General features: G+C 48.8%; 1 protein-coding gene across 1 annotated transcript; it reads left to right on the top strand.

Annotated features, from left to right (window-relative positions):
• Nucleotides 1–2,149: 2,149 nt before the first annotated feature.
• Nucleotides 2,150–10,623, top strand: LOC310670461 (uncharacterized protein). Its single transcript, XM_083425856.1, has 2 exons — nucleotides 2,150–2,285; nucleotides 8,303–10,623. Exon 2 carries the CDS (start codon nucleotides 8,314–8,316, stop codon nucleotides 9,934–9,936), a length of 1,623 nt encoding a protein of 540 aa, XP_083281982.1. The 5' UTR covers nucleotides 2,150–2,285; nucleotides 8,303–8,313; the 3' UTR covers nucleotides 9,937–10,623.
• Nucleotides 10,624–14,666: the final 4,043 nt, after the last annotated feature.

The following is a 14,666-nucleotide window of genomic DNA, read 5'->3' on the forward strand; positions in this document are numbered from 1 at the left end:
ACAGAGGCCAACCAGAGAATATTGAGAAGCAAAGCAGCTAGTAAGCCTGATCTTTATTAAAGCTGTTGCAACGGGGTGCTCCCCTCACATGCAGGAGGACGGAGGAGGACCCAGAACAAAGGTGTGCCTCCCCTTATAGAGACATTTTAAATTCCCTGCCCTGGAGCTCAAGACCACCCCTCCATACATCATACATACATCATAGAAGGGGTGTAACCCAAGACCACACCCCACAAACATCACAGAAAAGGTGGTCTACAACAGAAATTTGAATGTTGTTGTTTTTCCTGTCTGCCAGGTTATCTGATAATGCCTTATCTGATTGCCTTTCCTGGTAGTCTGGCCATTCCTTTGAAATGGTGATTACTAAATTCCTGTAACAAGGAAGTGGTTTTTTTCACCTCTTCCCTCCTTGCATAGAAACATTTGGTCAGCTTGGGAGTCAAAATGATTTTAGGACTGTCTTCCTGTGCTGCTTCAGACATGTGGTTTATATATTTATGTACGTGTTTGCTTGGTACATTTATGAACATTTATTATATATCTAAGACCTTAAAATTCTTATAACATTACAACAGCCACCATGGTTAATATTTTATTTATTTACCTCATTTATAGCCCACCTTTCCTCCAAGGCTGTGTACCCGGTTTTATCTTCACAACCACCCTGTGAGGTAGGTTAGTCTGATAGGAAGCTACTGGCCCAGATGTCACCCAGTGAGCGGGGAATTTGAACCCGGGTCTCCCAGGTCCTAGTCCGACACTAACCCAGTGGTTCTCAAAGTTTTCCCTCAGGGACCACACTTTCAGAATAAACATTTGCTCACACCACACCAAATTTGTCTGACACCCCCCTCCCCCCTCCCCCCCCAGGTACCTTCCAACTCTACAATTCTATTGTAAGAAATATATTGGAAAACCAAAAAGAAACAAGTCCGAGCAGTGCTTGATTTATAACACAGAACACAACTACTTCACAATATAATCACGGGGCATTCAGAACGTATAAAACAACGCAGCTACCTAAGTTCACAAATCATTCCCAAAATATAATTCTAAACTAGCCTCATACTTATGTACCTTAAGTATGTATAGTAACTCAGTGGGAGATGTGAGCTTGCTTTTGCCAGGTAACCTCATTTATATTGGGTCGTAATTCTCATCAACATGAAGAAACCTTTCTTTCCCCCCCTGAGTTTTCATATTTGTAAGAGTGGAAAATCCCCGTTCACAACAATATGTCATGGAGAACTGTAGAAAAATAGCTAACACTCTTGAAGAGGGGTGTGGGTCCTCTTTATGGTTGTGTATCCAACAAATTCTTTTGATATACCGTACTAGAGCTGCCATATTTCAAAAAGCAAAACTCCTGACACCCGCAAAATTGTTGAGCTTTCTAAACCCAAATTGTGGCGCTTTTTGGGGTCAACCTGCCAAAAGAAGTGATTTTAAGCTTTAGCAGCCGTTTCCAATTATTTTCCCATCCCGTTGCCATACATCCGAGGTGGCAAAAATACCCTCTGACGTGGTTTTTACACCCGGAAACCAGGACATACCAGGAATTTTCCTGACTTATAATAATAATAATAATATATTATTTATACCCTGCCCATCTGGCTGGGTTTCCCCAGCCACTCTGGGCGGCTTCCAACAAATATTAAAATACAATGGTCTGTTAAACATTAAAAGCTTCCCTAAACAGGCAAGCCTAGATATACTATACTGTACTATACACTGCACTGCAATGTTTACATGTTTCTTTTCTTGCCTTTGAATATTCCCGCCGCGCTCCCTATCCTCTCCTGCCACGCCCTTTTGAGAGCCTCTGCTCTAACCACTGCGCCACACTGTCTCTCATGACCCATCCCTAAGCTGCATATATTTTCTCCAAGAATCCTTCCCAGTCAAAACACGAAGGCTGTGAGGTTTTGTGTCTTTGTGTGTGTGTGTGTGTTTTTGCCGGGAAGAGTGATTTTATTCCTTCTTTCCTTCCCCCCCAGAGCTCTTGCTCCGCTGCCACCAGAGGGCTCTGGCCAATTTAAAAGGCTCGGGAGCCTGGTCTCTCTCTCCCTCTTCTCTTTGTGTGTCTTTTTTTTCCGCTTTTACGCGCAGCCTTTCTCGGGATGAGTTTCCTGTATCAGGCGCTCGCTGCATCCGGATCAGCGGGAGCGAGCCTCGCACCGGGAACTGGATCAGCCGCCGCCGCTGCCGCAGTTGCTCGGACGAAGCGACGCCCGATCCCTTCCCTTATTCCCCCCACCCCCAACCCCCTTCGCCGGACCGAGGTGGGAACTCCCTCCGGCCAAAGCGCGGCTCCAGAGGGCTCCGCCCAGGCTCCCTTCTGCAGCCATTCAGCCCCAAACGCTCCCTCCGCCCCCCACCCTCCTGCGCCCCCGGGAGGAGGGATGGAGAAAGCCCCCCCCCCCCACGAGGATGATGGCCATTTGTCCGACACCCCCAGGGTGGGGGAAAGGAATAAGGCGGTGGGTGTGGGGTGCGGTTCCCAAGGGAGGTGCAATTCACTAGAGAAGCGGGGAAGGAGCCACGTCGTCCAGCATCCCAAGAGAGGAGCCTCGTTTTTTTGGAGGAAAAAATTCCCCTCCCTCCGCTTCTCTGGCTTCCTTAATCGTGCTGTTTTCAAAGTCTGCCTGGGAGGCTGTTTCTGGCTTGAGAAAAGGGGCTGGGTCTCTTATCCGAAGGATAATATACTGGATGGAACAGGGATAAGGACCTTCTTGTTAGGCTACTGCAGTTTCCGATCTCCCTGGCGATTAGGGCTAACAGTGGGGGGTTGGCATTCCGCAACATCTGGAGGGCCAGAGGTTCCCCATCACTTATTATGGGAAAAGGGAGTGTTTAGGAGACATGCCCCTCTGGGGAATCTCGATGAGCGAGGGATCTCCCTTTCCCCCTCCTCTTGTAAAGCATTTTCCCCCTAGGGTGGGATTTCACATGCTTTGGGGCACGAAGGTTGCGTATGATCTGCATTGTTAATTTATTTAGGGCGTTTGGATCCCCGCTCCTCAGCCAAAAAGGCTCCCCCAATAGCTTTTGTGCAATCTACAAGGCAAAGCCCCTTCCTGCAGCCTTGCAGTTGAAAAGTCAGGGCACAAAAGGAAAAGGGGACCTGGAGGGAAGAGGAAAGATGCAAACTCCTGACAGGTGCCTGTTCTTAAAATTAAACATTGCTTTTTCCACCTCCGCCATCAGAGGCAGTATGCAAGTTTTTCCTGGGTGGGATGCACAGAGTTGGGTGAGGTGACAACCCAGAAGGGGTGGCAGACCGAGTCCTCAAGTGGGTCTAAGGCAGGCTTTCTCATACTCGGTCCTCCAGATGTTTTGGGACTACAGCTCCCATGATCCCTAGCTAGCAGGCCCGGTGGCCAGGGATGATGGGAATTGTAGTCTCAAAACATCAGGAGTTTGAGGAAGCCTGGTGATAGGCATGCGTACATTGAAAGCGCATTTCCTCCCCCAAGAATCCCGAGAACTGCAGTTCACCCCTTGCAGAACTACAGTTCCCAGGCTTCTTTCCTGGAGTTAGCTTAAATAGTTGGGTGTGTCAGCATCCTCACTCTTGAAGGCAGGAGGCCTGAGCGCTAATTCAGCCGAGCAAGGAGGTGTGTTGCACACTCTTCATTTTTAAAATATTTGCCTTGGCTTTCGGGTTTCTGTGGGGGGGCTTAGGGGCCCGAAAGAGGCGAAGCAACAGGCGGTGCACATTTTCAAAGGTGTGCAATAATCATGAGGCCTAGAGATGGCTTAAAATCCAGGGCAGGCTGTTTTAAGAAATGCAACTCTTGGTTCTGTTTGTTGTTTGCACAAAGAACCTTAGTAGACCAAAGTCCTGCCTGCATTGCGGGGGGGGGGGCACAGGAGAGTATTAATGGGGTGGGTGTTGGCGTGGGTGGCGTAACTTGAGCAGTCCCTCCAGGCTAGATGATTCCTCCCCTCAAAAGCCCTCCTCGCAGTTGCATAAAGCCAAGCTAATTACGTCAGAAAAGTTAATTAGCAGGCTGAAACAGGCTCCCCGATCAACACCTGCTTAACCAAAGGTTATTTTTCAATGCAGAATTGGGTATTTGTGCTTTGGTGTGAATTGAGGTTGGCGTGAGATGCAGAGCACTTTGCTTCCCCCCGCCACACACACAAAAAAAGGGGATACGATTGACGGTTTGTGTGCATGTTTTTCCTGTCGCTTTCCTTTTTACCTGCGCAATTCTGTTGGTAGGTTAGGATCACAAGCTTGTGAGTTCTGCTTTTGCCTTCTGTATTTCCATTTATTCTGGGTGCCGGTGCCGTGAGAAAGCATTGCTTGCTTAAACAAGCCTGCCCCGCGTGGTCACCTGAGAGTGCGACAGCTCGCTAAAGGTGTGGCATTCTTTTAAATTGTTGTTATTTCACAAAATCGATAGACCGATTGATCGTAATGAAGCCTCACAAAGTGTTTTACGAAAAGAAGAAGATTCGCAATGTGGATTTTGCTTTGTGGGTGTGTCTGTCCCAGAGTCGGACACGATTAAACGACAACAAAGGTGTGAGACTGAGATGCCTCTGTGGAAGAAAATACGTTTGCACTGACCCACACAGTCCAAGAATTATGCTGCAGGAATACGGGAGCTCGCCTTACAGCGAGTCAGACCATTGGGGGGGGGGGTATTATTGCGTTATTGTGTTTATTTTGATTTTATATACAGTGGTGCCTCGCAAGACAAAAAGAATCCGTTCCAGGAGTCTCTTCGTCTAGCGTTTTTGTCGTCTTCCGAATCAAGCCCATTAGCAGATTAGCGCTATTAGCGGTTTAGCGGCTATTAGCGACTATTAAAGGCTTAAGGGATTAGCGGATTAGCTGCTAAAAGGCTATTAGCAGCTTAGTGCCTTAGAAAAAGGGGGTGGGGAGTGAAAAAAAATCGCAAGACATTTTCGTCTTGCAAAGCAAGCCCATAGAGAAATTCGTCCTGCGAAGCACCTCCAAAACGGAAAACCCTTTCGTCTAGCGGGTTTTCCGTCTTGCGAGGCATTCGTCTTGCGGGGCACCACTGTATTGTGATCTTTTTTTGCAAACTGCGAAAAGACCTCCAGGTAAATTCAATCAAAATCAATCAATCAATCAATCAATCAATAATATCACCTACACTGACTGGCAGTAACTCTCCAGGATTTGAGACAGGGGTTTCTTGGTGCAGCTTCCAGGTCATGTGGCCAGCATGACTAAGCCGCTTCTGGCGAACCAGAGCAGCGCACGGAAACGCCGTTTACCTTCCCGCCGGAGTGCTACCTATTTATCTACTTGCACTTTGCCGTGCTTTCAAACTGCTGGGTTTGCAGGAGCAGGGCTGAGCAACCGGAGCTCACCCCATTGCGGGGATTCGAACCACCGACTTCTGATCGGCAAGTCCTTGGCTCTGTGCTTTAACCCACAGCGCCACCCGCGAGTAGCAAACTCCAAAAGAGGCATCCTGTTTTTCACCCTATTCATGCAGGTTGGCTGCCAACAGGAGAGCCCTGCAGGATCAAGACCAAGGGTTCATTTCAACCAGCGTACCATTTCAAACATTTCCCCGCAACATGGCACTGCCAGCTTCATTTGCAGCCTCTTCTTAAGGCTTTCTTTTCTCTTCACCCTGCTGATGCATGCCAGCTGATATCTCCATTGCGCTGCACCGCACAATATCAGGGTTTCCCTTCCTGGAACTTTTTGAACTCCCGCTATGTCTGTTGCACGACCAAATCTGCATCTAGACAAACCGGGGTTGATCTTGTGACACTTGCCTCGCATGCAAAAAGTCCCAGGTTCAATCTAGGTAGGTTTGGGAGTCTGCCTGGCCTGAGTCCTTGGTCAGCTGCTGCCAGCCAGTGTAGGCAGCGCTAGCTAGATGGAGCAAAGGGCTGACTCTGTATAGGACAGCTTCCTATGTTCCGTCTTTGCTTACAATGGGTTCTGTACACTGCAGAGTGCCATTCCAATGACACCCCAGCCACCTGCCCTCTTCATCAGGCAAATTAAGCCCTGACAGTGTGTGCCGGGGGGGGGTGTCTCTTCCTACCCCAGTCTCAAAGTCAGCCTACATGTGCATATTTAAATGTAAATTAGCACGTGTGTGTTTCATGCCACTTTGTTGTTAGAGGCTCAAAGTCTTCTAAATACCTAGATTCGCTCGCTGCGAGAAGCAAAGTTACAGGGAACCAGGCCTTCTTGGTGGAGGCACCTGCCCTGTGGAACACCCTCCCACCAGATGTCAAAGAGAAAAATAACTACCAAACTTTTAGAAGACATCTGAAGGCAGCCCTGTTTAGGGAAGCTTTTAATATTTAATAGACTATTGTATTTTAATATTCTGTTGGAAGCCGCCCAGAGTGGCTGGGGAAAGCCAGCCAGCTGGGCGGGGTATAAATATATTATTATTATTATTATTATTATTATTATTATTATTATTATTATTATTATTATTATTGATGTTCTCATGGGCCAGACATTGGGGGAGATCACAGATGTTGAGACTTTATCGCTCATCTTGCTGGCCTCTCAACATGCATGCGCCCTCCATAATCAGATGCCACATGATGACACCAAGGAAGGTGTTGGACTCCAAATCCCATCATCCCCAGTCGGCATGGCCAACAGTTGGGAATGATGGGAGTTGTAGTCCGGCAACATCTATTGCAGAGGTGGCTGATATGGTTTCCCCCAGATGTTTCTCCCGTCATCCCTGGTCATTGGCTGTTCCTCTCTTTTTTTGAAATAATTTTTATTTGATTTCACAAATACAAGGTTCTAAAAATCCAAATACAGTGGTACCTCGGGTTAAGAACTTAATTTGTTCTGGAGGTCCGTTTTTAACCTGAAACTGTTCTTAACCTGTGGTACCACTTTAGCTAATGGGGCCTCCTGCTGCTGACGCACCGCCGGAGCACGATTTCTGTTCTTATCCCGAAGCAAAGTTCTTAACCTGAGGTACTATTTCTGGGTTAGCGGAATCTGTAACCTGAAGCGTATGTAACCTGAAGCATATGTAACCCAAGGTGCCACTGTATAAATCCATATACAGAGATTCTTCCAAATCTTGCGACTTCCCCCCACCCCCTCCATGGGGTCCCACTTTGAACATTTACAACTGCATATTCTTCCATGCGCTAACTTTTATATCACTCCGTATTGTCTATGGTATTTGTTAGACTACAAGTGAAATCAAAATCCTGCCAATAATAGTAATAGTAATAATAATTTATTATATATATCCTGCCCTTCTGACTGGGTTTCCCCAGCCACTCTGGGCAGCTTCCAACAAAATATTTAAAAAGTCCTTCAGATATTAAAAGCTTCCCTAAACAGGCTGCCTTAAGATGTCTTCTGAATGTCAGGTAGTTGTTTATCGCTTTGACATCTGGTGGGAGGGCGTTCCACAGGGCGGGGGCCACTACCGAGAAGGCCCTCTGCCTGGTTCCCTGTAACTTCACTTCTCACAGTGAGGGAATCACCAGAAGGCCCTTGGCACTGGACCTCAGTGTCCGGGTAGAACGATGGGGGTGGAGATGCTCCTTCAGGTATGTTTCCATCTGCTTACAGTCGTCTCCTAAATAACTTATAATTTTCCCCCATTCTTTTATAAAAATTTTGTCCTCTTGGTTTCTGAGTTTTCCAGTCAGTTTGGCCATTTCGGCTTAGTTTGCCCTTCCTCTCTGGTAGGGGCCTTCTCATCTTTTAATCTCTGGGCTAGTAACATCTGGGCAGCTGTTATTCCATACATAAAAAATCTTTTTGACCATTGGCTATTCTAGCTGGGGCTGAAAGTCTTAACATCTAGAGAAAACCATGTATGGTCCCTGATCTATGATGGTGCGGTGGTTAAAGCATTTGAGACATGAACATCCATCACCATGAGCCAGGAATGGCGAGTGTGTGGCAGCCCAGATTTTGTTGGCCTCCACAACTACCATCAGCCCCTAGCCAGCATGGCCAATGGTTGGGGATGCCAGGAGCTGCAGTCTAGTAACATCCGGAAGCTACAGGACCACATCTGGAGGTTCATCTGCCACGCAGCAATGGGTTGCCTTTCAGCAAAACAGGACCGATTATCTTGAGCATCTAAAACAGGGTCTCCGGCTGTTTATCGAACTACCGTTTCCATCATCCCTGACCACTGGTCTTGCTAGCTAGGGGCGATGGGAGTTGTAATCCGAAAACAGCTGGAGACCCAAGTTTGGGAAGCACTGATTTCAGGAAGTATAATCACAAATATAGTTCACAAGTATAGTTGTGAATATGGCGTGACTTCTGGACTCTCCTTGTTTATCCCAGCAGGTGATGGAACAATGAAGGACCCAAAAGGAAAGACTCTTCAGGAGGAGGAGGAAGAAGAGGAGGAGGAGGAAGAGGAGGAGGAGGACTTTGGGCCCCAAGTCGAACTGCACTTCACCATCTTGGAAGAATCCGAAGGCGGCATTTCTCAGGGGAAGCTCTGGCACTGCGAGATTGATGCTGAGCTACAGCCCGCCGACTCCTGCCAGCCAGAGCTGGACGATGACTCCGTTTACTCTGACCAGTCACGCTCCCCATCTCCGGAACTCCAGGAGGTCCTCCCACACCCTGACCGGGGAGCCAGAGAGAGGCGGGCGGACGTTTATCCTCCGCAAGGCCCCGAACAGCAGGTGGAGCTTCATTTCACCATCCTGGAGGAGTCGGAAGGTGGCATCTCTGAGGGGAAGCTCTGTGCGAGCGAGGTCAGGCCGGACGAGCCCCTGCAGGCCGGCTACCCCGAGCGTCCGTGGGACAGGCCCGTTCCCTGGAGCAGGAAGCTCAGCCCGCCGTCGGAGGCGGCGAAGCCTTCGTTCCTCCCGGCTGAAGGCCGTCCGGAAGGAGAAACCAAAGGCGAGGCCCCCGCGCAGGAGGCCTCCGACCAGCAGGTGGAGCTGCACTTCAGCATCTTTGACGACCCCGAGGAAGCCAGCCTCTCCCAGGGCGCTGAGGATTACCCGATGTGGGAGAGCCCGTTCAAGCCGGCCATGTACCCGGGGAACTACCCCAAGGAGGACTGGGATATGTCCATCGACAGCCTGGGGGACGCCTTTGAGGCGTCTTTCCAGCAGCAGTTATACCCCGGCGGGCGGGCGTACCCGTGCACCGAGTGCGGGCGGGTGTTCAACAGGAAGTCGACGCTGACGCGCCACTGGCGGACCCACACGGGGGAGAAGCCCTACTCGTGCCTCGACTGCGGGCGCAGCTTCAGCCTCAACCTCAACCTCCTCACCCACCAGATGACCCACACGGGAGAGAAGCCCTACAAGTGCCCCGACTGCGGGCAGAGCTTCACTCGCAGCACCAGCGTCACCCGCCACCAGCGGAGCCACCGGGAAGAGGACGGCCCCTACAAGGGCGACCTGTGGGACGAAGCTTTCCCCTACATGTTCCCGGGCCCGTTCCCCTACCCGATGCCCCCCATGGTGGAGGAGCGGCCCTATCTGTGCCCCGACTGCGGCGAGGCCTTCGCGCACAGCGGCAGCCTCAACCGCCACCTGCGCATGCACCGGGGGGAGCGGCCGTACAGGTGCGTCATGTGCGGCGAAGGCTTCTGCTCCATGTCGAAGCTCTGCCGCCACGAGAGGATCCACATGGTGGAGAAGCCCTACCACTGCGAGATCTGCGGGAAGAGCTTCGCCGTCAAGTCCACGCTGACCCGGCACCAGATGCTTCACCAGGCCGAGAGGCCCTACATGTGCCCCCACTGCGACAAGGGCTACGTCCAGCGGAGCCACCTGGCCAGGCACCACCACAAGGCGCACCCCGGGGTGCCCTTCAACCCTGTCAAAGCGAACAGTATGCCCGCCACCATCTTGGATTCCGACAACCTCGTCACCTATTTTTGGGGCGACGAGGAAACGGACGGTCCGGCCGAGCCTTTCCCGACTCAGCTGATCTACTCGGGGGCAGACTCCTGAGAGCTAAGCCGCGCCTGAAGCTACGGGTGCATCTTCCATCCGCCACCCGGGAGAGAAGCACTTTGGACATGCCGGTCTCTTCCACTCGGTCCTTTTTTTTGGGGTGCTCGGTCTTTTTCCTGGGGATCCTTTGGATCTGAAGAGCTTGAGGATTCAGCCCCCCAGAGTTGATTCCCAGCACGGGGTTTTGTTACGGACTCGGTGCCAAGATTCCTTTCTCGCCTTGCTGCTTTTTTGACTTGGAGTCCGGATGCCAGTGTGGTGCCAATGGAGCCTATGCTCCGACCCACGGTCTCCCTGCCGTTGGCGCCGGCATCAAAGGTTCTCCTGCCTCTTGCGGCAACTGGAGCCCATCACTGCAGCAGGCGATGGACAGACTGGGTTCACACGGACTGCTTCTCGCGCTGCTTAACGGATCGGAAGCAAAAGAGCCCCCCACTTTGGAGGGGAAAAGGGGGAGCAGCCTGCCCTGTAGGAAAATGTCTAGTGTTAGGGGAGGTGGGCAGTGACTTGGGAATTCACCTGAGTTTGTTTTTCATTTGGGGTAGGGGGGATTATTATTTTTCCTGAAAAGAAAACTATGCCTTGTTTTATCTCCTTAAGCTTCTAGCGAGAACGCTTGAATAAATTAGTAAAATATGGAAATGGAGAGAACAAAAAACAAACAAACCCCAGAGCTAAAATTCATGTGGCAGTGGTTTCCTTGTCATTTATTTTATTTTATTTTTTTGCGAGGGGGCAGGGATGCTGGAGGTTTCGGATACTGCAGCACCAAGGCTTCCCTCAATTTATCCTCAAAAGTGCTCCCTTTCTTTTCTACCCTTCCCCCTGCACAGCTGTAGCAGATTTTTAGGAGACCGCAATGAAGGTGGAGCACACTCTTGCCTTGAGATTTGCCTCCTCCATAGGCAGAGTGGAAGACTCCTAGGGATCATAGGATCAGGCCCTTAATGCCCGTGTGGACATTTCAAAAGGTGGGTACCCTTTTTGAGGATGCAGACTGGGAGAGAGAGAGAGTGGGATTATTATCAATTAAATAAGGTGTAGAAAAGAAAGAGTAATATTTTCTGTTTTAAAATCTAGAACGTTTCCTTTTTTTCCTGCACAGTACCAAAGCCAAAATTGGTGGCTGAATTCCATCAGTATTGTGGAGAGGTATAGGTGCAAAAGTCCTAGTAAAATCATTAGCATGGTTATATCTATATCACCCTAGCAGCCTCACACATGGCGTTTTGGGAATTCTGGGAAACAGAAAAAAATCAGTACAAGATTTATATCGGTGGTAAAAATCAGAGCAGGTTTGAAAGGTTCCACCTGCCACCTTGATTCAAAATTGTGCCCAGTTGTATCCTAACGTGGACAAAATCTGCCCCTTGATTTAAGGAACGATCCTGCAAAATGTGGCTAAAATCAGGGCACTTCTGGAAGGTTCAGTCGGCTGTCTTGATTCAAAATGGCATCCGATTGTATCCCGACAGAGGCAAAAACTTCACAGGAATCGTTTTGTTACAGTACAGTGGTACCTCGGGTTAAGAACTTAATTCGTTCTGGAGGTCTGTTCTTAACCTGAAGCTCCACCTTAGCTAATGGGGCCTCCTGCTGCTGCTGCACCACCAGAGAACGATTTCTGTTCTCATCCTGAAGCAAAGTTCTTAACCTGGGGTAATATTTCTGGGTTAGCGGAGTCTGTAACCTGAAGCGTCTGTAACCTGAAGCGTGTGTAACCCCAGGTACCACTGTATCTTCACAGGCATCCAAATCCTTAACAAATTAGCAGCTTTCCAAAATACATAGTAGATTTAATTTATGGCCCGTTTCCTTCTATGGTAAGCCTCATGGTGATGTGTGGAGGGTTTCTATGCCAGGGATGCTCAGACCCCTAACCTGATCGGCTTCAACAAGGTTGGCGCCTGTGTCTTGTGCCTTCAGACTGTATTGCCAAGGGCACTTAACCTTTGAGTCTTACTGCTAAGAGGAAACTCACACGTGGGTTTTCACCAACAGACAAAAAATACAGTGGTGCCTCGGTTCTCGAACATAATCCATTTCGGAAGACCCTTCGACTTCCAAAACGTTTCAAAACCAAGGTGCAAAGGGAGGTCTGCAAAAAACTGAAAAAAATAACACATGCACACAGCGAAAGCCGTTCAACTTCCAAGGTGCGTTTGAAAACGGAAGCATTTACCGTATTTTTTGCTCTATAAGACTCACTTTTTCCCTCCTAAAAAGTAAGGGGAAATGTGTGTGCGTCTTATGGAGCGAATGCAGGCTGCACAGCTATCCCAGAAGCCAGAACAGCAAGAGGGATTGCTGATTTCACTGTGCAGCGATCCCTCTTGCTGTTCTGGCTTCTGAGATTCAGAATATATTTTTTCTTGGTTTCCTCCTCCAAAAACTAGGTGCGTCTTGTGGTCTGGTGCGTCTTATAGAGCGAAAAATATGGGACTTTCGGGTTTTCTGTGTTTTGAAAACTGAAACGTTTGGCTTCCGAGACACTTGAAAACCTAGGTACCACTGTACCTGCTAGCTTGCATACAAACTTGAAGGAAAAACCTCCGGGTTTCTTTTCCCCATCAGAATTGGCACAGGCAGGGGGAAAGCCCGGCACATGTGTGCAAATTGCCCAAGACATTGCACGGTACCCCCTGCCTGTGAGGTGTTGTCGCTCTTGTTCCTCCTGTATGTTGAGATCGTTGGTGCATCTATCACATTATGGGGGACGCTGGGCCCTCCGGATGTTGTCGAACTACAACTCCCATCAGCCTCGGCGAGCACGGCCAATGGCCAGGGATGATGGGAGCTGTGGTTCAGCCACAACTGGGAAGGCCAGCAGTTCCCCACACCTGGTTTGCAGCCGAATGCAGAGAAGCTGTGGCCTTGCAGATGTTGGGCTCCCAGCTTCCATCAGTCGCGATGGCTGAGAGTCTGTGAGTGCCATTTTCCTTGCTGTGTAAAGCAGGGGGTAGGTCACTTTCCCATGGGAGAATGGCGCGGCCTTAAGGCGATTTCTCAGCGAAGCAGAAAATGAGAACTGATCGTATCCTGGAATCTTAGAATTACAGAATGGGAAGGGACCACCCCCTGGTTATCTAGTCCAACTTCCTGCAGTGCAGCATTTTTTTTTTGCCCAATGCAGGACTCGAACCCGCGACCCTGTGATTAAGAGTCTCATGCTCTTAACAACTCAGCTATTTCAGCTTCCAAGAGATGGCTGTGAGCAGATGTTGCCATCGCAGAATGTGGAATATGCCGCAGGCTGTCATTGACTTAGGTCGCTTCTTCGCTGAACGCTTGAGGAAGGATTTGAGCTGTAGAAATGCAACATTTGCGGATGAAGCACGCAGGCAGATAAACTGAGACTTCTTTTTAAATATATATATATATATATATTTGGTTTTTCAAATTACAGATTTACAGTCACATGTCCAACTTGCAACACAAAAACAAGATTCCAAGGAATTTCTTAGACTTCCCACCTCTCCTTTGTGGGTCCTATTGTTAATCATTTCCTCCGGCGCCTCTTATGATAATCCAAAATCTTTTACCTCTCCATTATGTCCAAAATTCACCATTAAACTACAAGTGATATTCCAGTCCTACTACAGTGGTACCTCGGGTTAAGTACTTAATTCGTTCCGGAGGTCCGTTCTTAACCTGAAACTGTTCTTAACCTGAAGCACCACTTTAGCTAATGGGGGCTGCTGCTGCTGCGCCGCCGGAGCACGATTTCTGTTCTCATCCTGAAGCAAAGTTCTTAACCTGAGGTACTATTTCTGGGTTAGCGGAGTCTGTAACCTGAAGCGTATGTAACCTGAGGCGTATGTAACCCGAGGTACCACTGTAATGATTTTAACTGTTTGCAATGGTTTTTAAGATAAGTTATAAATTTCCCCTGTTCCTTATTAAAATTTTGGTCTTCCTGATCTCTGATTCTTCCGGTCATTTTGGCCATTTCGGCGTAATCCATCAACTTGATCTGGTAGAGACTTTATCTCCATTCCATCTCTGAGATGGAAGCTGAGATTTCGACATGACAAGACAATATATTATTACACCAGCAGCCTCGTACCTGGAATTCCTTGGGACTAAGCAAAACGTTCTTAGTTGTGTTCATGAATGTACACAGTAATGTTTCAGTATGCTAAGAACACAAGAAGAGCAGACTGGATTAGGCCAATGGCCCACCTAGGCCAGCATCCTGTTCTCATTGTTTCCTCCCAGAGGCCTTTGGGAAACCGCCAGGCCGGACCTGAGCCCAAGACCCCTCTCCCCGCCTGGGTTTCCAGAAGTTAATATTCAGAAGCTCTACCTCCTCTGACCATGGAGGCGCCTTCGTGTTCGCCTTATCCATTCTTTATCTGTTAAGTTCCTCTGCATATTTATTCTAGGAGAACAACAAACGTATGGTTACGTGAAACTTACTCAATAAACACACAAGACGTAACCGGCTGTACTTTTGAATAAAGAAGGTATACAGTGGTACCTCGGGTTAAGAACTTAATTCGTTCCGGAGATCCGTTCTTAACCTGAAACTGTTCTTAACCTGAAGCACCACTTTAGCTAATGGGGCCTCCCGCGCCACCATCACCCAATTTCTGTTCTCATACTGAAGCAAAGTTCTTAACCCGAGGTACTATTTCTGGGTTAGCAGAGTCTGTAACCTGAAGCGTGTGTACCACTGTACTATTCATTGTATCAAATTGTAGATTTCAACAGAAGTTTCATAAAGT

Source organism: Podarcis tiliguerta (genome assembly GCF_965153285.1).
Source record: "Podarcis tiliguerta genome assembly, chromosome: 2".
Lineage (NCBI taxonomy): Eukaryota > Metazoa > Chordata > Lepidosauria > Squamata > Lacertidae > Podarcis > Podarcis tiliguerta.

Excerpts from the sequence above, each read along its gene's own strand:
- LOC310670461 (XM_083425856.1), top strand. The coding sequence starts at position 8,314 with ATGAAGGACCCAAAAGGAAAGACTCTTCAGGAGGAGGAGGAAGAAGAG.